A 24700-nucleotide genomic window follows, 5' to 3' on the forward strand; every position below is an offset into this window, starting at 1 on the left:
CGGCAACTCCAGGTTGTTGGAGCACAGCTTTCCATGTGGTGAAGCAACAAGCTGGGTGGGCAGTCACCTGCCGTCTTCATGGCCAGATGACCTCTTTATTTCCTGCCCTTTGATTCTAGCCCACAGTCAAGCCATCGATTAGCAAGTTCATGGCTTTTGTCCACACAAGTGTCAGCCACACCTCCCAGTCCTATCTGAGCAATGAGCAGCGCTACAACTACACAACCCCCAAATCATTCCTGGAGTTCATCAGACTCTACCAGAGCCTGCTGTGCAGGAACGGAAGGGAGCTCAAGTGCAAGATGGAGCGGCTGGAGAACGGGCTGCTGAAGCTCCGCAGCATCTCCGCCCAGGTGAGCGACGTCCTTCCGGTCCTCCTGCCTTCGGGGGGCTCGGAGGCAGTGGGGGCGGCCCCTTTCCAGAGGACTGGAGGACCACAGTCACGGTCTGCAGACCACACACTGTTCTCCAGAGAACAGTGCCGGTGATACCCAGAAAGCTTTATCGGAGGTCCAGGTTCTTGTTGGACTCATCCAAAAGAGTTTGGGCGAGGAACACAAAACACAAAGGAAAAAACACACACACACACTGAGGAGCAAAGAGAGCAAAGAAGCAGTTTATTCAGTGCGGAAGTGAAAGCTACACACTCAAGAGTTCGGGCATCCTCACAGTGAGGGGCCCGCCACTGGGTTTTTTGATCCTCCTTTTATCCTATTTTTAGCCCTTTGAATGGGTGGGGTCTTTTTGATTAGGGATGGAATATTCATTGGGGGAGGGTTGAGGTGCGGCCTGGATGGCACCAGGTTGCATCAACTCCCAGTCCTGCCCATTCGTCTCCTGAAGCCACAATACATGCACTCTAAGAGCTGTTTTCCCTTAAATTCTACCTTACTTGTCAAGCGCCACACGTGGAAGGTCCTACAGAGTCATCAGCAACCTGTGCATTTTTATTGCACATGCTCTGCGGTTTTCATGGCCAGAGTTTCTTGTTCAGATGCTACAGTTTCTGTTTTAGATGCCATTCCTCCATGCATCATGGCCTCATTAAAAAGCAAAACAAGGAGGTGACATCGCCCTCTGCCTAAGGCCCGGCCCTGTCTTTCCTGCCTCACCGGAAGCCCAGCCGAGTTCTCCAGTGGAAGTTCACATCCCCAGCTGCAGTTTGGCGCTTCCTCTCATTGATACAGGAATCCCCTGAATCTCCTCTTCTCTCTTTCTGTTTATCACCTCTTCCTTTTCCTCTACTTTCTTTTCCTCTCCAACCCATAGTCCTTTCATCATCAAAACCCAAAGAGATGAATGGCTAGGAGAAATGGTTGCAGGGTTATACCAATTTTCTTTTGTTTCTTGTGTCTTACAATGTAATCTGTCAAAGAGCCATTGAAATCTAATTTCTTAAACAAATCCTGTCTCATATCATGCATTCCCTCAAATGTTCCTAAGTGGTTGGCCATCAGAAGAAGGCCCCTGTTGTCCTGTCCTTGTTTTGTTTTCCTGCTTACTCTTCCAAATGGAACGAATCTATTTCAGTTAATTTACTATCCTTCCCTTGAGAGCTGGGGACAACTCTAGCGCCTTCTCTGCCCTGCTCATGCCCATCAAATATTGCTGGTCCCTCAATGGCCCCTTTTTGCGCTCTGCTTACCAGCCGCAGAGCCGGCCTCTCATTAAGGCAATGAAATTTCATGCATTTGCACAATTAAACTAAAATTGTAATCAATTTAATTCTTGGGCATCACATGTTCCTCTAGATTTCTAAGCCTTTCATTTACTGTCACTTTCTCAGAGCTCTGCCTTTGGAATAGCTCTATTGAACTTCCTCCTTCTGACTTGCCCTTTCTCCCTACTTCAGTTTCTTGATTCATAGATGTAATGTATCTAAAGGATTTCAGTTCATTTAGTGGGATGCAATGAGCCCTTGCAATCTATACACATAGAATTTCTTCTGCTCGGGAAATTTTTCTTCTGTTATCAGCTTTTGCTCATCTGGTCGGGCCTCTCCTCCAGGAGCAACGATGAGCTAGATGGGTTCCTTGTGCTCCATATCTATTATCTGCTCCCTCATTGCTTTCCATCCCGTTGGCCTTTTCCTCTACATTCTAGGAGAGCTTTTCAAGTTTATCCTCAACGATACTAATCTAATCCTGGGCAATATTGCTTCTGCTTCTTATGCTTCCAGTGAAGACTCTAATTACACTATTACATTTTCGATATCCCCACAGACCTTCCTCATCTCATCCTTTTCCCTTTCCAACGTTGCTTTTTTATTTCAGCCTATTTTTCTGCAACTATATCACAGAAACCATTCTACCGATGATGCCAAATAGCTTTTTTGATGTCTTTTCTAGATCCAGTAATGGGTCATTTTCAGAACTGCATTGGTCATCATAGTGTTCTAGATGCTATTCCTTTCTTTGTCCTGTATTTATATAAAGACTTTTTTTTCCTTTGTTTACCTCTCGGCATGGTGAGATCTGTTCAAACTCGATGTTTGTCAACAAATCGTATGTGACAGTTATCTGTGATGCTACTCTCTTTCCATTAGTGTCATGACCAAACCCCCTTCTTCGAGCTACAGTTCAGAGCAGGATGAGGTACACAGATCCCAGTCCAGGCCCTAGCAGCTTACCTGGTGCATACCTTTGTCGGAGAAAGGTAGCATCTTCTTGCCCCAATCCGTTTCTTGTTCTCTCAATCTCTGAACGTCTAGAAAACAGCAAAAGATAGAATCCCAGAATGCAGTACTACCAGATTTTTTTTTTTACCATCTCTCAGGTCTTCCTCTTCTTGTCTCCCCCAACATACAGTGCCCCCAGAACATTCTGTATCCCCACCAGCCCCTGTTCTACCTCCTACCCATTTATCCTCTGGGAATTGCTGGTCAGTCTGTGCAAAGGACAATTGCTGGGGAGCAAACAATGGGAAAGGTGCTCTGACACTCACAGAGCAGTGCCCAGTATTCTGTCTTGTACAGACCCTGGGTCTTTGAGCAGACAATGAAGAGAGTCTGTTTTCCTGTTTTAGGCAATCTCTGTTTAACAAGGGGAAGCCTGGTTATACCGTGAGGTGAACTTCTATAAGTTTTCCAAGTATCTCTCAGAGGTACTCTTCTTGCTGTGTCCCCCATTTTAGACACTTCTTACCCAGATTATTTCGATAAACTGAACTCTCAAGTGTCTCCCCCATCCCAAGCCTGCTTCACCCACATCCTCTCGCACCACCCATCAGCCAAAATCGTTGAGGTCACCCTTGACTCTGCTCATGCCTCCCTTTCTCTCACCACCTACAGCTGGTCCATCAGAAAATCACTGTTGGCTCTGCCTGCAAACATGCCCAGAATGCCACCGCACCTCCTACACTGCTACTACCCTGATCTGAGCCACTGACATCTTTTACTTGGGTAGCTACGATACCATTTAACTAGTTTGTCTGCTTCCACTTTTGCCCCCTGAATAGTCTGTCATCAACTGAGCAGCCAGTGTGAAGTGATCAGTTTAAAGCATAGGTATGTCACTTTTTTGCTCAAAACCCTGAGATGACCCCTATTTCCCTCACACCACTCCTGATCCCCTTATTCTGCTCTACTTTATCTTTTCCCCATAGGATTTGCCCCTCTCTAACAAATTATATAATTTACTTATTCATTATATTTATATTTTGCTGTCTATCTCCATCTGTTGGATTCAAGCTCTATAAGAACAGGGATCCTTGTCTGTTTTGTTTGCTGATGTATCCCAAGTGCCTAAAACAGTGCCTGGACAGAGCAGGCACTCAATAAATATTTGTTGAATGAATGAATGAATGAATTAATTAATAACATTCTACTTAGTCTCCCTGACTATATTCTGACAGCACTCTAGACCAGCACTATCCAATAGAAACACCCTGCAAGACATAGATGCAAGTTTAAATTTTCTAGTAGCTGCATCAAAAAAAGTAAAAATGAAGTGAATTTTATTTTAATTATATATTTTAATAGTATATAATTTTATCACATATTTTAGTAACATTTTATTTAACCCAGTATATCCAAAATATTATCATTTTAACATGTAATCAATGTAAAAAAAGTTGTTAATAAAATATTTTCCCTTTTTTTCTACAAGGCTTCAAAAACTCATTTGCATGATTATACTTACAGCGCATCTCAATTGGAACAAGCCACGTTTTAAGTGCTTGCAGTCTGGAATGCTGCCAGAATACAGTAAGGGAGACTAAGTAGAATGCTACATTTTAAGCCACGTTTTAAGTGGTCATTAACCACACGTGGCTGGCGGCTGCCAAGCTAGACAGCACATCTTCAGACCAACCTCTCTCCTGCTCTTAGCGTGATCTTTGTTCAAACCACAAGTCTGAGTATTCTCTTCAGTAGGCCTTAATGATCTAGACATTGCAGTTCAGATTCTCTGAACTTTTCTGGAACTTTTTAAATTGCATATAGCTCCACTCTCCTCTTCCTCTTTTCTACCACCCTGAAGTCCAGCACTACTATTTGAAGTTCCCCCCAAACTCCACAGCTTGTTCACATCTCTGTGTCTTTATATATGCCCCCACCTTGTCAACTTGTCACTGTCAGGATCTAAAAAAATTTGATAGCTCCCTGCCCAGAAGCCCTCTCTAAGCTCTGAGCAGTATACATTCCCTTCTCTATTTTCTCTGTGTTCCTTGAATTATTCATCCTTTTTTTAAAAAATTGAAGTACGGTTGATTTACAATGTCATGAATTAATCCTTGAATTATGTTTCTTCTCTTGCATATATCATGCCATACTGTTATCAGTTCTTCAAGGGCAGAAATCAGGATTCAGTTGCACATAGAATGTGTTCTATAAATGGGTAGATGGGTAGATGATAGATGGATAGGCAAATAAACAAATGAACAGGTTCTAAAATCACCTACAAGTTCAGAGCCTGGGTAGAGAATGGTTCTTTTGCAATTCTGTCACCTGGTGTATATTCCAAACTTATTGATGGTTATATAATGATGATTCTTCTTGTAAAAATGGTATCTGGGGTGCTTAACTCTGATATAAACCCTTCATCTGGAATTATTCCTTTGGTAGAAAAGGACTGAAGTACAGCGCCATAAATCTTGGTATAAGGGTAATGACTTGAATTATATTCTACGGTATCCTTCTACCCAATTATGACAGCTTTTGGTGTACATAATCTGGTAGGAGTAGGCTAAATGGATCTCACAGCTCAGGCTCAGACAGACTCTGAATTTATTTAGCAATAATAGTAGTATTGGAAGTAGTAATAATGACAATAATTAACAATCGTATGGTAATCTAAAATTTAATGAACTTTAGACTTATAATTTCATGCTTTGATTCAGCTGGTCAGAATATATCTTTATTTTTCCGTAACTGAGATTAACTTAGCTCTGGGTCCATCTTTTTTCCTTTAAGAGTAGAAATCTCTTAATTTTGCATTTCAGGTTGACTTGGTCACTTCAGGTTAAAAAGTCAGTCTTTGGAGGGCAGTCAGTTCTCTCTCGTGACACAGTCAGAGCCCCCCACTGTGACTGGGGTCTCCCGTCCTCTCTCACTGGTGACGTCGCTTCTGTGTCTAACTCCAGTGTGTTCATGAGGAAGAGGGGCTGTTGGCCGGAAGAAACGTTTGTAGATGGTGGCCCGTAGGCCACTACCAGTTCCCTGCATATAGGATTTAATCCACAAATCTGTCTATCTGGGAACTTTTAAGTTCAGTTTATCTTGGGATTTAAAATAATCTCAGGCCACCTGAAGTTGACAGTTAATTTATGATGATGTATTTCTCAAGACCCTTTGGTTGCAAGTGAAAAAAAAAAAGAACTAACTCAAATTCACCCTACAAGAAAAAAAAAAAAAGAAAAGATGGAAAGTACAGAAGGGGGGGAGGGAAGGAGAAGAGGAGAGAAAATTTTGAGATTACATTAGATATTTATCAGGGCCCTTTCAATGGCAACTAACCAAAATCCTACTAATGCTGGTTTGGACAAGACAACAAAACAAAATTTTAAAAAGTGGATTGGGACTTCCCTGGCAGTCCAGTGGTTAGGACTTCACCTTCCAATGCAGGGGGTGCAGGTTTGATCCCTGGTTGGGGAGCTAAGATCTCACATGCCTCACAGCCAAAAAACCAAAAAAAGCATGAAACAGAAGCAATATTGTAATAAATAAATTCAATAAAGACTTTAAAGATGGTCCACATCAAAAAAAATCTTTTAAAAAGTAAATTAAATTAAAAAAATAAAAAACAAAAAAAATGGATTGATTCATATAACTGAAAAGTGAGGGATAGAGTTTACTTTGGACAAGACTGGTGCTGCATATTCACTATATGTCTCTGTTCAAGCGGGCAACCCCCATGGCTCTGAAACCTCAGATTAGTATTCTGTCTGCTTTGCTTCTTTACCAGTATTTTCAGCCAAGTTCCTGGGTTGGCTCTGATTGGCCTCTTTGGGTCATTGGTTGAACCAGTCTCTGTAACTTGGATACTCTCATTGGCCAAGCCAGGATCCATGACAACCACCAAAGTCAGCTTCACCCAAAATACAAAGACTTGCGAAGGAAAGGTCTCCAAAGGAAAATCAAGCTATGTTACCAAAACATAGGTTTTTTAAAAAATTATTATTAGGCAGGCAAACCTAACAGATATCTACTATAGATGGAAAACATCTATATCTAAGAGGAAAGCCTGCTTGAAGTCCAAATTCATATCAGAAAGTGTTGGGTGACTATATGGATTCTGAGTCAAGAAGGAAGGTATCTCTAGGCTTCCAATCCTCAGTGGAGTGTTTTGGGCTACTGATTATCCTGGATTCCTTCTCCTTCTTCTGGAGCTCTGCGGGGATGTCCTGAGAAGCTTGGCCTCTCTCCGTAACATCATGTGCCTGGACCTCAAAGAAGACAGGGTCTCCCACCACCATCCTGTCCTCACTGGACTCAGTCAGCATCCCCCCACCTGGCACATATGGTCAATATTCATGGGGTCGGCAAGACTGAGAGAAAGGGTCTCATCAGTATCGGTGACACTTTCCCTCTTAATCCTCCTATCCAGGTGTGGGAGTGTCTAAATAAGAAGAGACCCAGAATATGGCTTGAATGCTTTGAATAAGGGAAAAAAGGAAGACAAAAAATTTAAGTAACCTATTTCACTTTCCTGTTCTACTACATAAGAGCCATAAAGTGACCCTGAGTTGTGCTTTCTCTGTAGCTTTGTGGGGAGCAGCCTACTTCTGACTGGTGGAACCCTAATGTCACTCCACGTGACAGCTTAAGAGCTATAAAGCTCCCATCCACAATGCCGGTAATTATTTACCGCGAGCCTGAGGTCATAAGCCAAATCTGCAATCCATAAAACAACAATAGCAACAACAACAACAACAAACCCACTTCAATTTTCTCAAATCTCCCAAGACTTAAAAAGGAACAAAAAGTTACTGGTGTGTTTGCTGACTCGAGTGATTATGTGGTTCAATCATTTTGATTTACAATTGCATCTTTGTCCTTGTAGAAATAACTCTCTGCAGCTGAACAACGGGAGGTGGAAATGGATTAACCTTCCGATGCGGGAACATAAGACGAGTTCTAGGGAGCAGGCCTTCATCTGAGGTTAATGCAAAGTCTCCAGTTTCTATGGATACACAAAATTAAAGAGCATTCTTTTTTTCTTTTGCCTTCATTTTCTTTTCTTTCGATCTGCCATGAAAAGGGATTATCAGCAGCGTCTAAGCCTCCGTTTTATTTTTGTATCATAAAGCACTGGGATCTGTTTGACGCGTTCCACGAGCTCTGAAGTAATCTTTGGTTGTTGCGTGAAATAGACTTCAGGAAAATGAGGGACGAGAGGTCATGCTGGAATGTAAAGTTTATGGGCCATATTGCAAATACAATTGGCTTTTTTACTTTCCAGAAATAGATGTCTTCTCCTTGCACATGAAAAAGCCATGACTTAGGCCAATGATTCTCAAACCTAGATGGGCATCAGATTCACCCAGAGGGCCTGTTAAAACACAGATCGCAGGGCACCACTGCCAGAGTTTCTGGTTCAGTAGGTCCAGGGTGGGCCTGAGAATTTGCATTTCTAACAAGTTCCCAGGTGACGCTGATGCTGCTGGTCCAAGGACCACATTCTGAGAACCATCACAGTCTGCTGAACACGTAGAAAACCGTTCATCCCTCCCCAGCTGATCAGAGAAAGAGAAGGTTTCCTGAGAGCCGACATCCCCGTCACTTCATTACTGCCTCCGAATGCACATGAATATGGAGGCTGGGCAGGGGACCCAGCTGGTCGGGACCATCGGAATCCTTGCTGTCCCATTTCAACCTGGTCATCTATTTCGTGAAAGGATTGTGGAAATAGATGAAGACAAACCAAATGAGAACACTCAGAGGCTCTTTGTTCAGAGCCTGCTCTAGCAAGGGCGTCAGCCACCATCGTTCGCACTTTGGCAGAGACACAAAGGCAGGCAGAGGAGCGGGAAAGCTTGATAGTGGGAAGAAGGGAGCGTTCCTGGATGAAGGCTGTTGGCCCTTGGAAGCTGGAGGAGGGCTGACTGGAAGCAGGGCACCCTGTGTGATTTGTTAGGGGTGTGTGTTTGAATTTCTCTCATTGGTCCTACGTTGGAAGCAGGGACAAAATTAAGAAAGTTGTCAGTTATTAATCAAGTCCTGGCCGTCTGGGGCTGATTGTTACAGAGGTTGTTGTCTGTCTTTCTGGACTGTTGCTTAGACAGTAATCTGACTTCCTACAAGTATGACTTATAGCAGGCTGGCTTCCTGAGCTGGTTATTGTAGATAACGGGCTGGTTTCCTGGGCTGGTTACTGTGAGTTCTGGTTCAGAGTTCTACTTTTATGGTCCAGTCACTGTCTGTTCATATATTCCATCTTTCAGGATGCACAGTGGACACTCACTTTTTTTTATAGTTTGCTAAATCCTTGGTGTGTTCCACATTGGCCAATTTCAATTAAAGAATGCCTGGTTTTTATTAAGGGCCTACTATGTGCAAGGTGTTATGTTAGGCATGTGAGGTTTTATAAGATAAAGGCACCAATGTCAGTGAGAAGCAGCCTATGTCATTTGGGCATCAAGGAGAAAGAAAGGTCAGGGCGTGTGTTGCTTAGAATCTTCCACCACATTTACTGCAGAGGGGAGAGGCAGAGGGAGGCCAGGGTTCCTTTTCTTTCCCAGGTCAGGGAGCTTGGTCCCAGCTGAGATCTCAGCTTTGCACCTTTGCCTCAGGAGTCGGCATTCTTCTCTGCTCTGCAGGGTCAGACCCCCACAGTCATGTCCGAATAAACCTGCTGCTTCTCTGCTGCAGGTGGACGATCTGAAAGCCAAGCTGGCTGCCCAGGAAGTGGAACTGAAACAGAAGAATGAAGATGCAGACAAGCTGATTCAGGCGGTGGGCGCAGAGACAGACAAGGTGAGCAGAGAGAAAGCCGTCGCAGACGAGGAGGAGGAGAAGGTGGCCCTCATCACGCTAGAGGTGACGCAGAAGCAGAAGGACTGTGCTGGAGACCTGGCCAAGGCAGAGCCGGCACTCACGGCCGCCCAGGCAGCCCTCAACACCCTCAACAAGGTAGGAGGGACGTCTGCGTGCTTGCTCATCCCTCGGGGCAGGAGCAGGCTCTCCTCTGACCCAGAGGCAACCTGGTTCCCTCCTGTTCCAGAGAGACACAAAGGCAGAGTCAGGAGGGCTTGGCTCGGACCAGCTGTCACATTCATTAAGCAAATAAACATTTATTTAAGCTGACTGTATGTCAGGATCCACGAGCTACCAATGAAATCCAAGAGACGTGGGTGTGAGAATCAGTCAGGACAGGAGAGGCCAACTGGTCCAGCCTCCTCGCTTCACTGATGAGAAAGCCAGGGCCCAGAGAACTGACTTGCCCAGGCTCACAAACCTCAGTGTTAGAGCCAGGCTTGAGCTCACATCTTCAAAATCCAAGCCCAGAGATCTTCCAGCTATGCAGCCCATGGTCATTTTACCCGTTATGTACTATAGGACACATGAGCCTTTTAGGACCCTATGAAAATATTTAAGATATGAGACTAAAAAGATGTTGTCTCCAAAATATGAGAAAAAAAACTCTACAAAATCAAACTTAGCAAGTATTCAGGTGTCAACAACATGCAATTGTGTGTCAACTAAATTCAACTCATATACATGACCTTTTGGTGGAACAACCATGACTCTTGAGATGTATTCATAGGCAGTTTTATTCTGGTTCCCTTTAAATGTGTTCTAGGTGTTGGGAGGAGCATGTGGTTACTACTTCTTCCTCTTATAGTTTTCACAATTAACCTTCTTTCCTATTTGGATGACCATGGCTGCAGGGGTAAGGGAGGCAGGTGGAAAAGGGGGCAGACAGACTCATGTCACCAGGAGTTGGCATCAGAGAGGGACTGAAAAGCTGACGGTTTATCGGGATGCTCACATCAGCTCTTTGGAGACCCTCCCCCAGTCACAGGGATCCTTCCCTGCAGGTTGCTTTCTCCTCCTTCTCCTGAGAGTCTAGCTATTCACTTGCCCGTCACGTGGGTGACTTGGTCAAGGTCTAAGACAGCCTAAGCGAGGTGTGCCGTGCCAGCAGGTCACCTCTGCTCCACGGGAGACACCTGAGCCTGCTTTCTCCAGACAGGCTCTGAGAGCACTGGCCACCCGTGCAGTGAATTACCCTAGTTCCACTGTCAGGGGACTAGCCTGGTATTCTCACCCTGTAGATTTCTGGGGTGTAAGTTAGGTCCCAGTCCACTGTGTGACTCAAGTTGTGCGGGAAGCGTTTAAGCTCTCTGCGTGGTCTCCTTAAAGCCCCCTTCTCTCTAGACTCGATGTGAAGTGCAAATGCCCCCCATCCTCTCTTAAAGGCAGAGTGGGTGGGACTCAGCAGCAGTTCTCACTAAACATTCTCTCTTAATCTTCGATCTCCTGACTCCTTTATACCCTCAATGCAAGTGAAAGGTTTAAGAGTCAAAACACTGTGGTCTGTTGAAACCTTCTTTTATTAGTTCTGTGTAGCCAACTCACACCTCACTTTGGAAGGAAGCATCTCTTGACTTAGGGCCTCAGAAAATCTGAGACTGAACTGGGGACCTTGTAAAATCCTGTGACGTATACTTATGTATAAAATGTATTTAATGTGAGATTAAATACTAAATGCATCTTAGTATTTTTTTTATGATGTGGGGTGAAAAGTCCCTAAAAGGAAGGACCTAGAAAGGCCTTAAGTGGGCCTCTACCCTAGAGAACACAAGATTCCTCCAGGAAAGTTTTGGGTATCGTCAGGTGGACGGGGAATCGGAGGTGTAGCCCAATTATGCTACCGCTTCTCAGCCTGAACCTTTTAATACAGCCGGGTCTGGGTCTCCCTGACCCCCCAGTAGCAGCATCTCAACCGCCAGGCCTTTGATTAGACATCACTTCACTGCCGCAACCTAGGATTCCCTCTCCTTTCATCTCACTCTGTCTAAATACGACCCATATTTCAAAATCAAACTTACATTCGAGATCAGTCTCTCCCTTTTCTGACTTCCAGAGCACAAAAGAGAGACCACTTTATTTATTCACCCTCTTGTAAGTGCTCATTGATCATTTCTTGCCAAGAAGACTGATGTCTTTCATAAGATCTTTTGACACAGGGATTATATTTTCGAAGATGAGCTGAGTCCAAGTCCTGGCTGAACTATTCACTGCATGTGGCTCTAGGGATGATTTTTTCTTCTCTAAGCGTCCGTTTCCTCACCTGTAAAATGGAGGTAATAGTAATATAGTCCCCATCAGGTTGTTATAAGGATTCAATGAGGTAAGGTATGAAAAGTAGCTAACAGATGGCAGCCATTCAGTAAACATTTGTTGTGGTTGATGATGTCATTATAACAGTGTTACCTCGTCTGTTTCCACAACGCTGGAAACAGCAAAAGCCCATAAATACTCCTGGTTAATTTGTTGGCTGATTAGTTAGTTGATCATTGTTGGTAGAAATAATCACATAGAGATGTAACTCATGGAAGTAATGGGATAGAATTCTGAAAATAGCACTGGATTTGAAGTCTAGATATCTCTGCCACAAAAGGAGTGAAACTCATTTTTAATGAGTGCCTACTATGTACCAGGCAACATGATAGGTGCTTTCTTCTAACTGGCTGTGGAGCCTGGCACTAGTCACTGAACTTCTTAATCCCTCACTTTCTTTTCTCTGTTACAAAGAAAGGGGCAAATAGGAATTAATGGGCTCTTTATCTCACACTCCCATCCAATCTATTAACAAGTTCTATCCATTCTACTTTCAGAATATATCTAGAATTCAAATGCTTTATATCATCTCTACTGCTGTCACCCTGGTCCAAGCCACCATCGTTTCTTCATTGGACTATTGCAATAGCCTCTCACTTGGCCTCCCTGTTTACAGCCTTGCTCCAGTGCTGTCTTTGCCCATTGCAGCTGTCTGAGTGACCTTTTTAAGACAACAGTTTGACCACATCATCCCTCTGTTCAGAATCTTCCATTGGCTTCCCATCATATTCAAGATTAATTGACATAGGTGTATGGGTTTATTTCTGGGCTCTCTATTCTGTTCTATTGATCCATATGTCTGTTTTTGTGCCAATACCATGCTGTTTTGATTACTATAGCTTTGTTGTATTGTCTGAAGTCTGGGAGGGTTATGCCTCCTGCTTTGTTCTTTTTCTTCGGGAAGAGAATTGCTTGGGCAATTCTGGGTCTTTTATGGTTCCATATAAATTTTAGGATCCATCATATTCAAAATAAAATCCAAAGTTGTCACCGTGGCCTGCAAGGCCCTACATGATTTTGCCTGGTTCATCTCTTCTACTATACGGTCTACACCCCAGTCACTTCTCTCCCAGTTGTCACTCCAGTCACCCACACTGACCTCCTCACTGTATCTGAAACACTTCCAGCACAACATCAGCCCAGGGCCTTTGAACGAGAAATTGCTTCTGTGTGGAATGTCTTCTCCCAAGTATCTCCATGGTTACCTCCTCTTTCGGATATTTGCCTAAAAGTTTACCTTATAAGGAAACAAACAATGAAAGTATTTATTAATTTCAGAAAAAAATTAAAGGTATACAAACAAGAAAATATAACCCAAGGTAACCAATGTTTATAATCGTAGTCATGTACATACTGAATTTGAACTAAAATTTTGATGTGACCATATTGGGGAGAGGACCTTAGGAGAGAAAAGAGGACAATAAAAATAAATAGTCACTCTACAATAGGAAGTCTCTCAAGAGCATCTAAAATGAAGTACATAGCAGCATCAGTGTATCCATTATCAATAAGGCATGAAATCTAAAAGGAGTGATGGAAGAATTTGTAAGTGGTGGCTTCTGGAGTGCTGGAGTTGGGGGGGGAGTGGGCATGTGTTTTGTTCTCAGTCTAGTAGCTCTGAACTGTGTATGGACTCCATTAATAGAAATAAAAGTTTAAAATTTTCAGTGGCTGGAGAGCACAGAAAAGGGCATAGCTAACCACCTGGCCAGGTAGAAACTAGGGAAGAGAAACCCCATGACACAAGGGCCACAACAAGGATGAGTGTTTCACTAGATGGACCAGGAGGTAGAAAAGCCCATCCCAGAAAGGAACAATGTTTGTAAGACACAGGTGCATGAAAGGGTGTGGTGTGTCTGAGCCGAAGGTGCACAGGCGACATGCAGATGAGTCTCTAAAGGTGGCTCGAGTGTGATCAATAACAGCCCGTGGCATCACTAAGAAGTTTAACTGTGGACCAGTGTTTACAATCTGCAGGATACAACTGATTCATGGGTCTCAGACAGCAATTTTTAACGTGAGGTGTAATTGACATATAACATTATAGGAGTTTCAAGTGTACAACGTACCGATTCGATACATACAAATGTGTTGCCAAACGATCAGCACAGTAAGCCTGGTCAGCATCCGTCACCACGCATGGTTACAATGTTTTCCTTGTTTTTTTGTTTTTAAGATTTACTCTCTTAGCAGCTTTCAAATGCACAATACAGTGTTATTAACTGTACACACTGTACCTTACATCCCTAGGATTCTTTATCTTACAGCAGGAAGTTTGTACCTTTTGAACTGCCTTCACCCGCTTCTCCCAGCTGCCCCCACCCCCGCCCCGCCTGGTGAAGCAGAATGGATCAGACTGTACTGCATGTGACAGGGGAGGTATTGCTTCATGTACCCAAGGACCCCTCAAGTAGCCTCAAATTTTTCTGCGTTCACAGCACTCTGGTATTTAAGGACCACATCCCTATTTTCTCATCATTTTCAAAGTTAACAATAAATCTTTAGTTAATACATAAATCAGAGCATGGTAGTAAGTCTCTGTACATTTTAAGTCTCTGCTTTGGCAGTTTTATTTCACTTTTATAGCTAAACTGAAATAAATCCAGTATAACTTTTCCTGCCTTAGTTGAAGAATGGTTTTGCTTACAATTTCATGGCCTTTTTTTTTCTCCTTACAGAATTACTTGGAATTTTCTATTTATTTCCTATGGATTTTTTATAGTAAACTTATTTTTTATTATACAAATAACATATAATGGCATTTTTGGTGTTATGAATAATTCAAATAGTATAGAATATATAGGGTAAAATATAAAGTCACCCTTCTTTCCACTCCAGCCCCAGTCCTCTCCCAAAAGAAAACTCCTGGAAGAATTTGAGCTGTATCTAGTCCAGCAATTTTTCTATGTATTTATATTTGTACAAATGCACATATAAAATATGTCATATTTTAAATACAAATGGATAATGGAAACTTACTTTTCTTCGTGAAACAAGACTATTTCATGCCAGTACATACATTGAATCTTGTTGATTTAATGCTTTGTAGTATTCTAGGCTATAGTCGTACTCTATTTCATTTAGCCATGTATCTACTGTTGAGTGTTTAATTAGTTTCTCTCTTTTCTCCAATACAAATATCCTCGTGCATACGTCTTTACTGCATATGTGCAAATATTTCTCTGAGCCAAATTAGAAGTACAATTGTTTGGTAGAACAGCATGGCAGGCTGAATCATGCCTCCTTCACCCCCAAAGATACTCACGTCCTAACCTCTGGAACCTGTGAATTTTACTACGTATGGTGACAGTGACTCTGTAGGTATGATTAAGTCAAGGATCTTGCAGTGGGGAGATTACCCTGGGTTATCCAGGTGGGTCCTAAATGCCATCACAAGGGTCCATAGAAGAGGGAGACAAGAAGGTCGGAAGGAGAAGGTGGTGATGTGGTGACAAGAGCAGGGGGTGGACACAGCTGATGTGCTGTGGGGCCTTGAGCCAAGCAATGCGGCCGACCTCCAGAAGTGGGAGCAGCAGGGAGCAGTCTCCCCTCCAGCCTCCAGAAGGGACCAGCCCTGCCAGCATCTTCAGCTTAGGACCCCTCACCTCCAGAACTGTAAGATAATAAATTCATGTTGTTTTAAGTCACCACGTTTGTGGTAATTTGTTACAGAAGCAATAGGAAACTCATATAAACAATATTCTCTTTTTTTATATAAGTAATGCTCAATTTCTGTCCAAAATAGCTCTTCTCATTTACAGTTATAAACACTGCTTTCCCCACACCTTTGCCAATCTTAGATATTTTCAATTATCCTAATTTTTCTCAACAGGAGAGCAAAAAATTTTTCATTTAAAAAAAATGTAAATGGTTTGACTCTAATGAGACTGGGCAACTTTTCAAATATTTAGATTTCTTCCTTTGTCCATTATTTGTTCAGATTCTTTGTCCATTTTCTTATGAGATAATTTCCCTTTTCCTAATTGATTTACAGGGTTTTTAAAATAAATTCTTACTATATGTCTTGGTATATATGTTGTAAATACTTTCTCCCTATCATTTGACTTTTAACTTAATATTAACAAGTTATATAAAAAGTAGATTTTATAATTAAATGATTTTGAGAATTCTAGGGTTACAGAGTTTAACAGACTTCTTTCCTACAGGACTTTTTAAGCCCTTGATTATGTGATAAGTTTGATACTAAAAGTGATAGAGCACAAGAAAATAAAACAGATTAATCGAATTTATGAATAGTGATATAAGGCATCCATATGAAATGCTAGTAAATCAAATCCAGCAATTTATTCAAACAACAATATGCTACCAACTGATAAGTTATCCTTATATAATACTACTCCTGTAAACATACCCAATCATAGGTCAAAGAAGAAAAGCTCTGTAGTCATTTTGAGAGATGTCAGAATGGTGCTCAACACACTTCAACATCCATTCCTATTAAAACTCTTCGTAAAGTAGGAAAAAAAGGATATTTGGATATTTTGCTAACACAAAGCAATCAATCTCAGTCCAGGAGCAAAACATCCTGTCTAATGGTAGAGCATTAGCGGAATTCCCATTAACATAGAAAAAGCACGATAATGACCCCCTTCGCTGCTATTATAAAACAGTTATCCTAAAATTTCTAGCCATGCAATAATAAATGAAAAATGGTAATCATGTAAATGTTGTGAAGTACCAGACAAATGTATTATTTTTCATAGATGTCATAAAAATGTAATAAAACAAATAAAAGAGAAGACTTAAGGGCCCATTACAAAATTTAATAGCTTCCCTAGTATCAGCAGTAGCCAGTTAGAAAATATAATATTTTCAAGATAGCAGCCAAAACACGTGGTACAAATAAACATAAATAAATTTATTGAAACTTTGTGAAGAAAACTACACATCTTTGTTGAGTAATATAAAATATAAATAGGCAAATAGATGTACCAAGTTTGTGTAAGGGAAGATTTAATATTATAAGGATGTCACTATTCCTCAAATAATTTATAAGTTAAATGTAAGTCTAATTTAATTCCAGTGTGATTTTTGGCTTATTTATTTCTAATGTCATTAAAAGTTCATATCATTTAAACAGCTATTAAAAATTTAACAACCTAGATGCCCAACAGTATGGGGTTGGCTAAATAAATTATGGACCATCTAAATGAGAGAAAATTGTGCATACTTTATTTAAAATCATGTTTTGCAAAAATAATTCGTGACATGAAAAAGTTTAAGATACAATTTTCAGTGAAAGCCAGGTTTGAAAAAATAATGTAAACAATGATTGATATATGTATATGTGTGTGTACATATATGTATATGTATATATAAATGAATGAGCCAGATATATACCACATTCATATATGTTCACGCATCTTTCTTTTCTGTGTCTCTCTGTTAGTCTATCTGTTAAGTACATATAATGAAACACACCAGCACATAACTAATGTTTATCTCTAGGTAGTAAAATCAGGAGTGATTCTGGCTTTCATCTTCATCTTTGCTAAGTATTTCACAATAAATAGTTATTCTTTTAATAAAAGGACAAAACAGTGTTACCTTGTAAACCAGTGAACAATAAGAAACAAACTGTAAAAGAACTAGAAAAATTATTATAAGGTCAGGTCAATTTCCATATGTATATGAAAGACGCTTCTAAGCATAAAAACAAAGGATGATAGCATGATATCATCTGGAAAAGGATTATTCAATTGGGCTACATAAAAACTAAATTTCTACGTGTCACAGAATATCATAAACAAATTTTTTTAATTAAAAAAAAAAGAGTTAGCATCCTCATATATATGTGAAGAGCTCTTATAAATCGTGCTGGAATCTGGCATTTGTGCCTGCCCCCGCCTGCACATTTACGCTCTGCCCTTCCCCAACGTGCAATGGCAGTGCCTCTAAGGCTTTCCCAGGTCTCCCTCCCTAACCAAAGTGGCACCATCATCCCTCAAGAAACCACTATCCCATTAGCCCTGTTTTGTTTTGTTTTTTCAGAGCACTTCTCACTATCCAATATATCAAAAGTTGACCTCTTTTTCTGCCCACCTCTCCCACATGCATGAGCAAAAGGACTTTGCCTTTCTTATTTACCACTGTATCCCCATTTGCCAAATGAATGACTGTGCAGACACATTTATTCACTCAGCAGAGACTCCCCTCCATGCCAGGCAGTGTTCTGGGTGCGTGTGGTGCGCCCATGAACGAAGATACTGCCTCTGTGAAGAGTCTGTTCTAGCACAGGGGACGGGTGAGAGACAAGCAGCGTAATGAAAAAGCACTTTATACAATGCGTTAGAATGTGACAGATGCTGCAGAAAAACGAAAACCATAGAGCAGAGTCAGGGGGAGCTCTGGGGCCAGGGCAGCTGGGGAGGGGATTGAGGAGGTGGGAGGTTGCAGTATTAAAGAAGGTGATGGGTGTGGGCCTCCTTGAGAGGGAGAAGTTTTTACTTGGAGAGGAGCGAATTCATCAGGCAGGTACCTGGGAAGAGCAGGCAAGGCCAAGGCATCAGCTAGAACAAGAGACCTAAGGCAGGGAGGGGAGTGTGCCTGATGCCGGCTCATTCAAAACCACGTCTGCCTTCTTCTGAGGAATGTCTCCTCCATCCTGTGTTCCTATTAGCAGTGCCACATCACCTGCCCCACGGTGACTGGTGACAGGAGCCCCACCTCACTGAACAAGATCATTTCCCAGGACCTTTTTATTTTGACTTGCGTTGGAGGAAAAAAATCTTCCTCCCTTCTAGTTGCAAAGTGATGGATGTGAGCCTGGAGCTGCGGCACCCCTTCCTCTCATTCGCTCGCCCAACACATGTGTTGATGATGAGCACCTACTGTGTGCCAGTCTCCGTCCTAGGCACGGGGGCTGCAGTGGCTAGCGAGAGAGATGAGTTCCCTGTTCGCATGAAGGAGAGGAGCATAGTAAGTCCAGAAGGAAACAGTGGTAACCTTTTCCGATTGCCCTCAGTTCTATGCAGGTCACCAGGATGCTCAGATAGGCAGCGACTAGGAAGAGGAGGTTGGCGGGGAGAGTCTCTCTGCGTGGGAGGACTTCTGAACTGAGATCTGGATGGATGAGAAGGGGTCAGCCAGGCAAATGGCATAGGAAGGAGGGTTGCAGGCAGGGGTCCTGAGGTGGGAAGTGGGAAGAGGTGCGTGTGCCCAGAGCTCAGTGAGAGCCTGGGGAAGTGGCCCAGGTAGAGGTCAGAGAGGTTAGCCGAGTGCCATGCAACATGAAGAAGCTGGTTGGTAAAAAAGAAACTCCTGTACGTGGAGAAGCAGAAACAAGAGAGTCCAGAGAATCCTGCTGGCGCAGTTCCAAACGCAGTTCCACTGGTCCCCACATCCCATCCTCCCCAGATACATGAGCAAGAAAATCCGCCTTTGTACTTCAGCTAGGTTTTCTGTCTCCGAAACCAGAGTTGTGATTAATGTATAGATATATATGAATATTCAAAAAAGCCGGAAGGATTTATATTGAAATATTAACAATGATGCATCTGGGTTATAGAATTCAATTTCATCTTTATACATTTTTATATTTTCTTAATTCAATGTGTTGAACATGCTTAACAAACTAATATTTTTAAATTGTGGGCTTTTCGTTTCTGATTGTATTTTCACACTTCGTCCTCTTTCGCCCAGGGGAAACCACTAGGACAGGTATGCGAGCACATCTGCCACATCTGTGCTGTCCTTCCTTCCTGTCCCTGACAAGGCTGTCATGACCCAAAGTACAAACCGTTGCAAGAAAAAATGGAGCATCTTCCTAGGTGCTTCCATTAGGTGCTAGAAATAATCCCCTTCCTGTTTTGATTTCCAGGCCCAAGAGCACCCCAAATTAATTTGGCACAAGGATCTAATCTTTGAAATTAAGATTTTCCCCCACTTAACAAAATCAGCCCCGAAAGCAACTGCTTTTGAGGTCATATGCTCCTCATGGACGGTCACAACAAACTTTAAATCAACTTTATATGCATTTCTGGCAAAATTTCACTTACAGATTTACTGCTCCCGACTTAACAGATGGAAACACCGAGGCCTGGGAAGTTCAAGTGGCTTTCCAGGGTCAGCCCTTTCAGCCATATCTTTCTAGAGCAAGTGAAACTTGGAGCACAGGACAAACCCATGTCTAGACAGAGGCAGTGACGGCACAGGGTGTGCCTGGCTTTCTGTCTGAATTATTTCTTGGCAGAAAATGCCACTTTGCTCTCAGGACAGCCAGGTGCAGTTAGCACGAGCTCCTGGAACAAGGCAGTTGAATTAAAGAAAAAAAATTAGTTGGGTTACAGTGCTATTCTCTTCAATCCAAGATGGAAATTAATTTATAATAACCTTGTCTTTTATTCATGGCATGCTGCATATTTCAGAGTATGTTGGCATCCTTATATTTTTCAGCTAAATGTGAAAAAATGGTGTGTTTCTGGTGGGCCATGAGTCAAAGCACTGAGAGAACCTAGCTGAGTCTCGGCTAACCATTCGGGGAAGTCTGAAGCCACTGGGGAGTCGCTCGGTTCCCTTTTGATGAGTCATGATATTTAAAATTCCGAGGGCTGCCTCAGGCTTCAAAGCGGCCCTTTGAGATTGATCGCTCTGAGCCCGGCTCCATTAGTGGCCGAGGACAGAGAGGCATTCGTTTTCCTCTAATGACCTGCCTCTCTCTTCCAGACCAACCTGACGGAGCTGAAATCTTTTGGTTCCCCGCCGCCGGCCGTCAGCAACGTCAGTGCGGCCGTGATGGCTCTCGTGGCCCCCGGGGGCAAGGTGCCCAAGGACCGCAGCTGGAAGGCCGCCAAGGTCACCATGGCCAAGGTGGACGGCTTCCTGGACTCCCTCATCCACTTTGACAAGGAGAACATTCACGAGAACTGCCTCAAGGCCATCAAGCCGTATCTGCATGACCCTGAGTTCAATCCCGAGTTCGTGGCCACCAAGTCCTACGCAGCCGCCGGCCTCTGCTCTTGGGTCATAAACATTGTGAGGTTCTACGAGGTGTTCTGTGACGTGGAACCCAAGCGCCAAGCACTGAGCAAGGCCACCTCGGACCTCGCTGCCGCCCAGGAGAAGCTGGCTGCTGTTAAAGCCAAGATCGCTGTAAGTGACCCCCACCTGAGGCAAACAGCCTCTCCTCCAGGCCCCAGCGCCTCAGCCCTGATTTTTAAAGAAAACCAAACTGTTACCCAAAATCTCCTAATTTTTCAGTAGAGGCAACATTTTTTTAAAGACGTTTATTATTATTATTGTTATTATTACTATTATTATTATTATTTTCGGTCACACCGCACAGCTTGTGGGATCTTAGTTCCCTGACCAGGTATTGAACCCACCCGGGCCCCCGGCAGTAGAAGCACAGAGTCCTAACCACTGGACCGCCAGGGAAGCCCCAGTAGAGGCAACTTTTATAATTTCTTCCTCAAACACTGTATAATCCAAACAAGAGAGATCCACTGGACCATGGGTTTACGCTTTGGTCCTAAAAGGTTTTTTCCTTTTTCTCTGAGGAAAGAAAAGATGACAGATGGATACATATAATAAATGAACAGTATTATCCATGGAACCAGCTGCTATCTTATTAGCCACAATGAATCTAATATTTTTACACATCTGATAGTTATGAAGAAAGGGTCAAAAATGGGAGATTCTTTTTTTAAAGTTTATTTTATTGACGTATAGTTGATTTACAATGTTGTGTTATTTTCTGCTCTACAGCAAAGTGATTCGGTTATACATATACATACATTCTTTTTCATATTCTCTTCCATTATAGTTTATCACAGGTTATTGAATATAGTTCCCTGTGCTCTACAGTAGGACCTTGTTGTTTATCCATTCTATACATAATAGTTTGCATCTGGTAATCCCAAACTCCCAATCCATCCCTCCCCCACCCCTCCCCCTTCATTCCTGTCCCTAGCAAGGTTGTCGTGACCCAAAGTACAAACCGTTGCAAGAATAAATGGATCATCTTCCTAGGTGCTTCCATTAGGTGCTAGAAATAATCCCCTTTCTGTTTTGATTTCCAGACCCAAGAGCACCAGAAATTAATTTGGCACAAGGATCTAATCTTTGAAATTAAGATTTTCCCCCACTTAACAAAATCAGCCCCGAAAGCAAGTGCTTTTGAGGTCATATGCTCCTCATGGACGGTCACAGCAAACTTTAAATCAACTTTATATACATTTCTGGCAGAATTTCACTTACAGATTTACTGCTCCCAACTTACAGACGAAAACACCGAGACCTGGGAAGTTCAAGTGGCTTTCCAGGCATAGGAAACAAGTCTGTTCTCTATGTCTGTGAATCTGCTTCTGTTTTGTAGATAATTTCAAAAAATGGGAGATTCTTTTTCCCCTTTGAAATGTAGGTTTTAGCCACCTTTCCCCACCTTGTGCACCATTCTCTTCCATTCTGGCCACTGTCCGCCCCCCTCACTCTCAGCGGTGTGGATGTGTGGACCTGCAGGGCATGTGTGATGCTACCTGCAGTGCTTTATAGAAGCTTGTAAAAGCATGTAGCATATTGTGGTTGGTGGTTGGGGGGGGGTCCCTTGGCCATAAATACAAAATTATTAGCCTCTTGTTCATATTTTGATTGTATGACCCTCACCCAGGATTGGGGGATGGAGGTGATTCTGGATTCACACCTTGAACTTCATCTTTGCCATTAAAATTGGTATCACCAAAGTGAGAGGTAGAAATCAGAATCCTGCAGGATGACATAGCAGCTGAAAACCCATCAGCAGACCTTCCAATCCATGCTGTGCTATTCACCGATGGGTGACCTTTAGAAAGGCCTTTCCAGAGCCCAAACTTCAGCTTCCTGAAGTAAAATGGACACAATAATAGTCCATTTTGGCTATTCATGATTTTGCCTTGAGGATAAAAGGAGAGAAGGCGGGCTTCCCTGGTGGCGCAGTGGTTGAGAATCCGCCTGCCAAGGCAGGGGACACGGGTTCGAGCCCTGGTCTGGGAAGATCCCACATGCCGCGGAGCAACTGGGCCCGTGAGCCACAACTACTGAGCCTGCGCGTCTGGAGCCTGTGCTCCGCAACAAGAGAGGCCGCGATAGTGAGAGGCCCGCGCACCGCGATGAAGAGTGGCCCCCGCGCACCGCGATGAAGAGTGGCCCCCGCTCGCCGCAACTAGATAAAGCCCTCGCACAGAAACGAAGACCCAACACAGCCAAAAATAAATAAATAAATAAATTTATTTAAAAAAAAAAAAAAAAAAAAAAGGAGAGAAGGCATGTAAAGCACAAGCCCAGAGCCCAGCCCACAGGGACACAGGGAACTGCCGCCACCACCAGGGTTCCGATGACCACTGACCCCTGCTTTCCCTCCACCTCCTCCTCCTCCTGCATGTGCCATCATGTGCAAGCCCTGGTCATCAGTCACTACCGTGATCAAGTTCAAGCCAAAACATCCCCTGGATCTTTCATTTCTACACGTGCATTCCAGGCAAATAAGATTCTTACTGCAAGTTTCTCATGATGATAAAAAGGGTTTTACAAATTGTGAAACGGGAGATTGCAGACATGCCACATGCTTCAAGTTTCACGAGTTTATTGATCGATAGACTAAATTCTATGGTTAAAGGCTCTAGTTCAAAGATCCCCGCAGCCAGACTCTCTATAAAGAAGAGATGCTTTGGCAAAGCAGCTAATCTCTCAGTACGTTTGCTTTATAAATCCAGATGTTCATGGACCAGTTTACTGATAATCACGCTCACAACGGCCCACTTGAAAGAATACCAAGGGCAGAACACTAACAGCCCCTTGACTGCTTTTGGAGAGAAGAGACCTTCTGATAATGTTCATATTCTTCAGTCTCTCCTGGAAAAGTGTTGCGAGAACTGCATTTTCAAAGATCTCTTTCTTAAGTTATTTTAACTAAAGGAACATCTGGGGCAGAGGGAATGTTTTCAAAATGTCTATACCTTTTTAGTAGCCAACATGCGCACGATGGGCCCATTCAACCTGTGGGAGCCATCAGAACGTTTTCAAAATACCTGGCTGCCTTAGGAAGACACTTCTCTTCTGCCCAAATATTTTTTGAGGAAGAACGCGTTCTCTCTTTTAACAACCTCCTCTCCATCCTTTGCTTATCCACGTGCCTATCAACATCCCAGGAGTGCAGACACTCCCCCACCAATAACACCCGTCCTGAATACAGAAGCCCACCCAGGACAGGAAAGTGCCTCCCTCTGTGCCCCTGAGGCCATCGCCAGACCTCTCCTGTTACACCCCCGCCAAGTCTTTTTCTTAGGATTTTAGGATAATTCCAAGTAAAGACTTTTATATTCAAGATGCATAAAGTGAAAAAAAAAGCATCTTCCAAAACAGATTCTACAGGGTAACTTCAACTTGATTTTATACATATAATTAAAATACACACAAATATGAATAGTGGTGGTTATCTCCTGGTGGTAGATTTTGCATGGTTTTGTTTACGTGCATTTTCTTTTTTTCTGTTAAGAACACAATTTCTTTCCTTCTATTAAGAACGTGACAATTTATAAAAATAATAGTAATAAAAACAAGGAAGAAGCATCTTCATCCAGCATTTACTCACACATAAGTAAAATATCAGAGAGTAGAGAAGAGCTTCAAATGAAAAACGACAGTCTCCTGCCCTTTTCCTTCTTTTGTCTGTTTCTTCTGATTGTTGATGCCACTCAGAGCTTGCTACCTAGTGGCTTAAATGTGTTTTATTTGGCCTGCACGATGTGTTTGCCAAAGATTTAATTAATTGCCAATATTTAAAACAAAAATTCTGATTTCTGGCCGGTCTTATAATAATCAGAAGACTCCTGAATATCACTAACTGACCCTGGAGTTAAGCAGTGGCTTCTCACTCAAGCAGGCAGTTTTGCTGCATTTAGTCCAGTCACCACCGGCCCCTAT

The 24700-nt window shown here is 42.7% G+C and overlaps 1 protein-coding gene across 1 annotated transcript in view; it reads left to right on the forward strand.

Annotated features, from left to right (window-relative positions):
• Positions 1–24700, forward strand: part of DNAH9 (dynein axonemal heavy chain 9) — a 303415-nt gene that overhangs the window by 201571 nt on the left and 77144 nt on the right. Inside the window, exons 48-50 of the mRNA XM_036836769.1 lie at positions 120–353; positions 9308–9568; positions 20468–20893. Of these exons, the coding sequence (XP_036692664.1) occupies positions 120–353; positions 9308–9568; positions 20468–20893 (921 nt within the window). The remainder of the gene's footprint in view (positions 1–119; positions 354–9307; positions 9569–20467; positions 20894–24700) is intronic.

Source organism: Balaenoptera musculus, chromosome 20, assembly GCF_009873245.2.
Source record: "Balaenoptera musculus isolate JJ_BM4_2016_0621 chromosome 20, mBalMus1.pri.v3, whole genome shotgun sequence".
Classification (NCBI taxonomy): domain Eukaryota; kingdom Metazoa; phylum Chordata; class Mammalia; order Artiodactyla; family Balaenopteridae; genus Balaenoptera; species Balaenoptera musculus.